This window comes from Penaeus vannamei, chromosome 30, assembly GCF_042767895.1.
Source record: "Penaeus vannamei isolate JL-2024 chromosome 30, ASM4276789v1, whole genome shotgun sequence".
NCBI classification, from domain to species: domain Eukaryota; kingdom Metazoa; phylum Arthropoda; class Malacostraca; order Decapoda; family Penaeidae; genus Penaeus; species Penaeus vannamei.
Window position 1 is genome coordinate 12,101,063 of NC_091578.1, and position 10,000 is coordinate 12,111,062.

General features: G+C 35.3%; 2 protein-coding genes across 4 annotated transcripts in view; one reads left to right on the plus strand and one right to left on the minus strand.

Moving 5' to 3' along the window:
* LOC113808562 (mpv17-like protein) overlaps positions 1-3,025 on the plus strand; it is a 21,086-nt gene extending 18,061 nt beyond the window's left edge. Inside the window, exons 4-6 of the mRNA XM_027359992.2 lie at positions 872-984; positions 1,147-1,217; positions 1,415-3,025. Of these exons, the coding sequence (XP_027215793.1) occupies positions 872-984; positions 1,147-1,217; positions 1,415-1,552 (322 nt within the window). The 3' untranslated portion in view covers positions 1,553-3,025. The remainder of the gene's footprint in view (positions 1-871; positions 985-1,146; positions 1,218-1,414) is intronic.
* Positions 3,026-4,667: 1,642 nt separating this feature from the next.
* Positions 4,668-10,000, minus strand: part of LOC113808561 (myb-like protein X) — a 22,010-nt gene continuing 16,677 nt past the window's right edge. For all 3 annotated transcript variants that reach the window (XM_070143047.1, XM_027359990.2, XM_070143046.1), the window contains one exon: positions 4,668-9,641. In XM_070143047.1, coding sequence (XP_069999148.1) covers positions 5,391-9,641 — 4,251 coding nt within the window. In that variant the 3' untranslated portion in view covers positions 4,668-5,390. The remainder of the gene's footprint in view (positions 9,642-10,000) is intronic.

Genomic DNA, 10,000 nt, shown 5'->3' on the forward strand with positions numbered 1-10,000 from the left:
CTTCCCTTTTTTTTATCTTTTTATCTATTGTGTTCTTATTTCTCATTTGCACTCTACTTTTTAATTTCTGCATTAAGTTGATTTCATTAATATTTATTTTGATGTAAAAGAATATGTGAATAAGAGAATTGTTGATGCTACATTCTTTGTACATATCTTATTAGTTTATGCATGATGCATGAATATTTGTTGTGATAATGTGGTGACTAGGTACATTTTGTCACTGATTTTTTTTTCTTTTTCTTTTTCTTTTTGATATTGGTTATCAAATATTGATGATTAGATATTTTTGGTGAACATTGTTATTATACCATCTGTATTCCAGATTTAGGAAGTAAGACTTATAATTACCTTGAATGTGTTCATACATTGAAATAAACACAATTTTAACAGAATCCAATCACACAGCATTAATAGATACATAAGATGTTGAAGGTCATTTTAATAACAGCTGTAGTTGCTACACACAAATCTGAGGGTTAAATTATAGTGCCCTAGCAATTTAGCTGTCAGCATTATAACTGATTTTAGGAAATGCAGAGGAAACCTACCATTTATTAGTAACTAAATTAACAGACTAGCTGTCTGTAACAGTAATCCTTTTATGAAACTAAATTGTATGCAGTTAATGGTATTTGTTACTATTCTTATATGTTTGGCATTTCATGAAACCAGATGCACTGTTGACCATAGGGTCGCAAGGGCATGATAGTTTATCTCTGATTCTTGTGTTGTAGTTGTAGAGTCATGCAGTCACAGTTGTTTGTGTTCTAGTAGCATAAAATGCGCAGCAGACTTTTGTATTGATTTTCATACATATTTTAAAATATGCCTCATTTTTTCCAATTTCGAATTGAGTGTTTATTCGCAGGTACAAGTTTTTGGATTCCAAGTTTGTCGGTAAAAGTTTAGCAGTGGTTTTACCAAAGTTGGCAGCAGATGCTCTCATAGTTACACCAATCAATCTTACCCTATTCTATGTTGGTATGTCAAGTCCTAAACTTTGCTTGATATTATCATTATAATTGTTACAGAGTTATGTCACACAAATCTTTATGAAATTCATTTAAATATATTCATGAATTCAGATTCAAAAGATACTTATACTAAGTGCTAAAAAAATAATCAGGAATAACTACTTAACAGGAATGAGTGCCATGGAAGGAAAAGAGGATCTCCTAGAGGAATGGAAGAAAAAGATTCTACCTACGTTCTTGGTATGTTATATATATATATATATATATATATATATATATATATATATATATATATATATATATATATATATATATATATATATGTGTGTGTGTGTGTGTGTGTGCATATTTTTTGGAGTAGGACATTTTATAATATACATCCTTAGTGTTATGTTCTGTTTGCATTTTATCCAATGTAATTCTTTCTTTCTTTTCAGACTGCAAGTGTATTCTGGGTTCCTGCTTCTCTCATCAACTTCAGGTTCCTTCCACCACAAGCTCGAGTTATATTTGTTGGTTCTTGTCAAATAGTTTGGGTATCAATCTTGTGCTGGTTCAAACGTCAAGAATACTAGTCTGAATATTCTGTCTAAGGAATTAACCTGAAAATTACAGTAGTTGATATTTTAGTATATTTACAGGTCGGTGTATGGCTAATTTAGGTGCTTTCTCTTATTAATACTTTTTATAGTAAGATTCAACACAAGACTTTACTTGGGATGTAATCATCCAATTATATTAAAAGGCAGTTATATTAAAAGGTATCTTCAGGGACATCTCAGTATTAATGGCATAAATTTAGTTATGTATATTGCACAACTTTATCATAATATAATTCTGGATGAATAAATCTTGTCTAGTATCTAGACACGATATGTGAGCAGTGTGCACTAATGTAAGTGTATTCTTGCCTGACAACTAAAAATTTTACCCATTGTTGTGTGGGTTTGCATGTGGGTATATGTTTATTACATATATGTTAACATAAAAACACATCTATATGGATACAGACCTTGTCATATACAAATTTACAGTAGCATAAAAAAAAGTTTCTCAACCTATTTCATGAATGTGATTAAGCTTTGCTCTGTGCATGTAGACACCCATACACACATTTAAAAACAAGTATGTATACCTAAAGAAAGAGATGTATGTCAGTTTCTTTCCAATGACTGTTTTTGTATAAAGTTTGGCAGTATGTAAACATTATTGATCCATGACAATTTTTTGTGTGTACGTGTGTGTCTTTTTCATTCCATTTATTAATACAAATTTTATCCTCAATTGAAGCATTTTGATTTGCACTATGAAAGAAATTTACTGGTATTTTTAGATGAATTGCCAATAGTTTTGATAGCATATTTCTTAAGGTTTAAAACAGGGTAACATTTTAGAGAATAATAGTTAAAATTGTTATATATGAATACTGGTGGGGTAATGCCTTTATCAACAGTTTCATGATCTTGAAGCTAAAGTTAAGGTCTTGCTTAAAACACATTCCAATGTATATCTTCCGAGTTGTAATGGAGATTACAGAAAATAAAGACATTCCAAAACATCTTTGAAGATGTTTTCAGAATTTTAGTTATAAAAAGAAATTTATTAAACTTACCATTCGAGTAATAAAATTTAGTTAAACTGTACTTTTATATTAGACTTATCAAATTTGATTATGCCTACATGTTTCATTATTTGTATGGATTTGTTTACTTAGATATGCAAGCATTTGATAGTGTAAATATTCATACTTTTTAAGGCAGAAATCAATGTAAAAAATATGAAAAGAAGCTATCTTGATTGTGTTTGTGAATAATAATTTGCTTATTCCTTTGATGTGTATTATAATTTCACTTATTCAATGAAGTTATCCTACAACCCTGATTGTATGTAAAGAATCATTTAGTACTAAATTATGTATAAAATGTACTTCATACCTTCCAAATAAAGATTGTTTTTATGTATATTTTTAAACAATACTTTGACATGTATAGTACCAGTTCTTTGTTCCACTCTCCAACATTGTCTGCCAATAAACCATTTGACATTAATTTCCATGTTTCCATGGACATGTGATTGCATGATTACAGAGCCAGAAAGGTTTCTGCACAGCTATTCTCTAAAGTTAATGAGGAATCTGAAAGCTTTTTTATTAACTGAAAGCTGCTTACCAAAAGGTTATCAAAAACATCTTTTTATGTAACTAGGTTTAGTTCTTTACTGGTTTGTGTCTTATAGCTCTTCCAGTAAAGAGATCTTTGGATATTTTATCACGTCCCATGTAAATCATAGTACTCGGCATTTTGTTTAGTATGTAACTTTTTTTAATATTCAGATCTGCTCCAGGTCATTGTTATCTGCTGAGAAGAGTCATTTCCTCTACATCTTATCATCAGCTTCTCTCAACCTGACTTAGCTCTGAACACTCATTGCCAGTTCTAGTCACAACACAGTCACAAAATATAAACAAATTACTAATCATTGATTGTACTAACCCTTTTTTATCCTGGTATGAACACAATTATTGAAAATCTGTGATAGTCTACTCTAATTTAAGATCATACCTACAACATTCTATATATATAGATAAACTTTTATTACTAATCCAAAGCCCCTTTTATGTAATAAAAATCTAATTTGATTAGTAAATGCACAAATTCTAGATGTAGTTGTCACATTCCCCTTTGATTATGCTTCTGACTCACACTGTTTGAGTACTAGAAAAATAATGCAAGAGACAATGGACTGTTACCCCAAGTTAGCATTTGAGTGATATACATTTCAATGCACAAATTCCAGATGTAGTTGTCACATTCCCCTTTGATTATGCTTCTGACTCACACTGTTTGAGTACTAGAAAAATAATGCAAGAGACAATGGACTGTTACCCCAAGTTAGCATTTGAGTGATATACATTTCAAGAATGTGACATATGACCATACATTCAGTTGGCAGTGCTGAGCTAATTAGTATTTCATCACAAATAACGACTAGTATGACCTACAAGCTGCAAGGAACATCATGTAAACCCTAGCTAGCAACCTGCAAAGATTCTGAGCAATTTTTTTTTTTATTCTTTAAATCTGTTGACCAACCAGTCAAATATCAAAATTGCTAGTAACTACTGGTCTCTTTTCATCTATTATAAGCTACAGAATTTCATATATCTTATTGCAAGCTCTATTTTCCTTTAGTTTACATGTCTCTGCTTACATTATATAGTTACATTTTTCAAATAGAGTAGTTTCTATTGACTATAATTCTATAATTTCCCAAATAAATGATTAAATAAAAAATGATAAGTAAAATCATGCCAGTAAATTTCATAAATTCAAAATTTATTTCTGCTAAAGCTTGCAACATACTGGTGATACCTCCCTTACTATCAGCAAATCTAAATGCAGTAAATAATCATATATATGGCTTTTCAATAATTTTTCAGGGTAATTCGCCAATGCACTGTGCAATTGGTTGACAATACCTCAGAATAATATGGCATTGCATTATGGCAAGACTTTCAAGAACTAAGGAAAATTTTCTAACCAAACAGTATTCCTTCCTGCTATGCATCTTTCCACATTTAGGGCAATGCCATCACCTGAATTTTTAGGGAATATCAATTTACTTATGTATCACCAACTACACAGCATCATAATCCATAACTATATATTAAGGATAAATCAAGCTGAATTGTACAAACATCTCTTTATTTCACATTTATGAATCATTGGCCAGTACTCTGAGTAGAAGATTGTTATTTACAAAATGTATATTTTTTCACATACTTTGCATGTTCACTCTACAAAACAGACAATAGAAAACCGCTGCCTGTACCTCTGAAAAAAATAAATAGAACTCATATTTAAACCTATATTTCTCAGTGGGAAATCTCCCTACTGAAATGCATATGCTGATGAAAAGCCACTAAGACAAACGCAAATAATAATAAACTCATTTGGACCTACATGAAAGTGACAGAGAGATTTACATGAAATCCATATTATCAAAAAATGCCAATATAATTCACATGTAACAACTGACTCCATACAAAAGTATTAATCTGTCTTAATATCCTACAAAAAAGGAAAATAAAATAAATAGAGTAATAAAAACATTTATAATGAACTAGATAAAGACCTTTTTCAAGAGCTGGAAAATATTAGAAAAATGCTTACACCTTAAATTGCATTTGAAACAAACATTCTAAAGTCACATCTTTAAAATTTCTGCACAAACAGAACTGTACAAAGATTTCTGACACAATCTCTTACAGAGCTATCCTGAGACTCCTTGGTTCCACCTTTTAAAATAACAAGTTACCAAGCATACCATACAATTTTATAATAAATATGTATAAACTTTCCATACAGCATTCAGACCTATTTGACTCATTTTACATACAAATTTTAATAGATATTATTTTTGGGTTCGAAATCTAACAGGCCACGTGTCCATGTACAAGACGGAAGCTTTCTTGCGAGGGGACGCTCTTCGATCACAAGCAGCGAGGGCAGCAAGTTTTTGCGCTGTTGTTTGCTCTAAAAAGCTGAATTCATTGTGTTTCTTCCTACGCCCTCGCTTCTTTGGTTCAAGATCATCACATCCAATAGCACTATCATTATCATCTGATGTGAGAGGAGCAACAGTTCTCCTTCTCTTCTGGGCCTTTGGCCAACCAGTTAAGTTCTTTCGGCGTTTTTTACCACTACGGCTACGTTTAGGTTCACTAGTGGTAGAACTATCAATTGTTTCAGAATCACACAAGGAAACACATTCAGAACTGGCCTCAGTATTGTCATCTGCACTAGAAAACTCATCACAAGAGCCCTGGTCTGTACACCCACAATAACAGGAATCCTCAACTACTTCAGCTGCTGCTCTAGCCAAGATATTCTCTGGTGTCATGAAGTCTTTCATTTCATCAGGTATACTTGCAATGAAAGCTGGATCAACCTCATGAGCAAAAGGGCTTTCAAAGAGCTTCAGTTCTCTCACCATAGGATCGGATTCTCTCTCAGATTTTGAACCACTTGCTAGTCGTTTCTTCTTGCCTCGTTTCTTTGGTGGTGTCTTCTTCATATCTGGCTCTTCACTCTCTTTCATTTCATTTTCTTGCAAAGTAGTTGTGCTGGTGTCTTCATCACCAATCTCTGCTTTTATAATGTGATCAATGTGCATTGCAAGCAAAGCCAATTCTTCTGCTGACTCAATAGTTTCAGTGTGCTGCATTTTGGTTGAGTCTGCTCCTGGTGTGCTTGTCCCATCTGATGATGCTTCATCTATCTTTAGAATGGCAGTCTTCCCTACTTTTGTTGTACTGGTAACTTTCGTCTTTTTGGTAGGAATGATATCAGAAAATAGAGCAAGAGTTGAAGCGTGGCACCTTGGAGATTTTCTTACAAGATCTGCTAGGTCATTCTTTTTCTTTGACAAAAGGCTCTTCTTCATAGATATGAAATCACGTACATATTCACTTGGCATTTCATATGGTAACACAAATTTCAGTGGGTCTTCATCGTATACAAATTCATTCACAGCAATACCATCTATAAATCTCTGATACGTCTGAAACCAACACTCATTTTCAGGCACACCTTCGAAAGAAAAATACAACTCACTCAACTTAGCATCGATACTTGCATCTGTTTCTTGACTTTCTGCACTTTCCCCTTTAGCTTTTGGAAGAGTCTCTCCTTTCTCATCCTTTGTTGCACCAGGTTCACTATCCTTTTTTGTGTCTTTTTGTTTATCTTTTAATAAATCTGTTTCTTTTTCCTTTGTTGAATCCCTGTCCTTATCTTTTAGTACATCTTTTTCATTCTCTCTCACTACACTTTTTTCATCTTCTTTAACAATTTCCTTCTCTTTTAGTTTCCCTGGTAAATTTTCTTTGTCTTTGTCCTCTTTCTCTTCTCTACTGTCTTTCTCTCCCCCTTTTACTGTGCCCTTTTCCTTTTCTTTTTCAGAATCTATCTTTACATTAAGTTGCAAACTGTCTTTTTCTCTCTCTTTCTCAAGATCTCTTTCCTTCTCTTTCTCTACTGCAATATCCTTCTCTCTCTCTTTTACATGGTCCTTTTCTCTCTCCTTTGCATGATCCTTATCTTTCTCTTTTACTGGTTCCTTCTCCTTCTCCTTTATGTTTTCCTTTTCTTTTTCTTTTTCTTTAGCAACATTTTTGTCTCTGCACCTTCTCATCTCTCTTCCTGAATGCCTCTCCTTTTCCAAATCGCCATCCTTTTCATCCTCTTCCACATCCTTCTCATCCTCAGCCTCACCATGGATCCCTCCAGCACTCCTGGTTACTCTCCTGTCCCCACAGACTGCATGTCGAGTCCTGGTCAAGTAAGGAGATGGAGAAGAGCAGGAGGAGGAGGGACTATCTTTGGATTTGATTTCTTCCCTTCTGCTGGTATATTCCTTTGAGCCTTGTGCACCAGCATCATCACCGTTTCCATATTTTTCCTTTTCTGCTGAGGAGCAAGTTGATCTCCGCAATCTTTCAGTAGTTTCTTGGAAGTGATAGTACTCACGGTTGTCTCTTAGGAATCTCTCTGCATCTGACAACCGTTTTCTCCCAGACTTCCCACTACTTGATGATGGCTCAGGAGAGCGCTTGATATTTCCTTTGATCTTGCAGCGACCTTGAGTGGAGCTGCCTGTAGTTGAAGTAGCCTGAGGTGTTTGTGGCAATGGTGTGCTAACAGGAAAGCCAAAGAAGTTTTCATCGTCATCATCATCGTCATTAAGAAGAGTCAAATCATAACGTGTCTTTCTTGTTCTGCTTCCCACAGTTCTTCTACTTTTCATTTTTTGACCAGTGTCATCTTTAATCCTTTTCCCCACAGATTTTGATTCTTCCTCATCTTCATCCATAGTTCTTGTCTGTTTGCCCCTCCCTTTACCCCTACTTCTAGTGTGATTAGCTGTATTTTCAGAGACATCTGAACACTCACTTTTAGAGTCATTGTTTTCAGCACAATTATCACTTTCATCACTCTCACTATCTGAGTCTGGTTTATTCTTGTTTCTCATTATTTCTTCTTTCTCATTGTAATACTGCTCTGTTTCAGAAATCAGTGTCCAATCAGCAGTTTTTCTCCTTATTTTGGCCTTTTTACTTTCAAACTTTTTTCTATCTGCAGCAGAAATTTCTAGCAACAGACTGAAATCAACTTTTTCACCATTGTGGTCTATATTTCCATTACTTCTAGATGTTGAGCTACAATCGGACTCATCACTATTAGTACGGCTTATCCTGCGTCCTTTCACTTTATGAGTTCCGTTCACTAAGTCTGAGCTCACATCACCATTATACTTGGCACTTACATGGGTGGCGGCCTCTTCCTGAAGAGGCTCGCCAATCTTTGGCTTTCCACGTTTAGTTTTGTCCACCATATCGCAACACAAAGACTCATCAGCAACACTTCGTGAATCTGACACTTCAGATTCAGATCTATCAGAGCGGCAGCTCGTTCTCCGGGTTCTAGTTGTCCTTTTGTTCCTGGAAATAGGATCAGGTTTGACTTCCACTGCATCAAAGTCTGTGCTTCCAAGCCTTTTTGAAGTCCGACTGCTCCTCTTGTGGCAGAAGGAGTCTATTTTTCCGTCTGCTTCTTGAATCAGTCTAACCATTTCTCTGTTTTCTTCTTTAATATTGGGTAGACTAGCGTGAGGATGAGCAGGTGCTGAAACTTCAGGCACAGCAGCTACTTGTGTAGTGTCTCCTGGATTCTCTGGGTATTTAAATTTTAGTTCTTCACCTTTTTCTTCTGGAACAGCAGCCTGCTTCACATCAGTTCTTGGCAAAGCACCATCAATGTCTGTAATATTTGTTACAGTAGCTTCAGTTATTGCCGTCTCTGGAATGACAGCCTCAGCATCAATAACTTCTGGAATAGCAGCTTCAATAACTGCTGCCTCAGGCACACTGGCCAAGGGAACCGAAGCTTCTGGAACAATATCCTTTAGGGGAGCAGATTCTGTTATATCAGACTTTTCTATAACAGAGGACTCTGCATGGGGTTCAGGGTCTGAGACCTTTGTGACTTTTTCTTTAGGGATAGTAGCTTCAGAGGCCTCAGGTTCAAATGCCTTAGCAACTGTGTCTTCTGGGACAAGAGCTTCTGTGTCAACAGACTCAGGTACTAAGGCTTCTGATTTTGTATCCCCAGGGACAGCAGCTTTAGTGTCTGTAGCCTCAGGAATATATGCTTCACTTACTTTAGGCACAGGAATTACATTGGGGACTTCTGGCACTGCAGCTAACGTGACCTTATCTTCAGGGACCAAAGCCTCTGTAGCTACTTCCAACACGTTTGACTTGTTCTTGCTAGAACAAGCCTCACCTATACACGGTTCAGCTTTGACTTCTTGGGTTTGAGAGTGAGAACTGTCAATATCTGCAGCTATCTTTGCTGCTGCTGCAACCTTGCACTCAGGGGATTTTACTGGTCCACCTAATGCAGGTGAACCAGCAGCACACGGTGACAGCAACAGCCGAGGTGAGCAGCGTTTGGAGGGAATGTCTGCTGGCCGGTCACCGTCAGGAAGGATATTTGGGGTTTCCCGAGTGTCACCTGGGAAGACACAATTAGGCTCTATGTCCTCATCCTTAGGTTCTTCTTTCACCACAAGCGTTGGGCCTGAATGTATGGTTTCACCAATCTATTGAAAGAGAAAACAGGGTATTACAAACTAGATTATAAGAAAGACTATTATAAAGTGAAGTAAATAAAATCTATCAGTGAAAACATTCAGCAGAAATATAAAATAACAATATAAAACCAGGCCCAATATTTACATAAAGTCAAAAACTCAGAGAATTGCCTATGACAGCAATTTTATCACATCTCACAAAAATGTCTTTGACTCCCAGTTTCTGTCTATGACTTTGAAGATAAGACAGTTTTAAAGAAGTATCCCACCTGTAAAAACTGTCTCAAGTTGTTCGTAAGAGAGGTAAACATTAAGCATGCAATCTTATTTAAGCTGAAAATAACTCTGTATCGGTAAATATAAAGAAA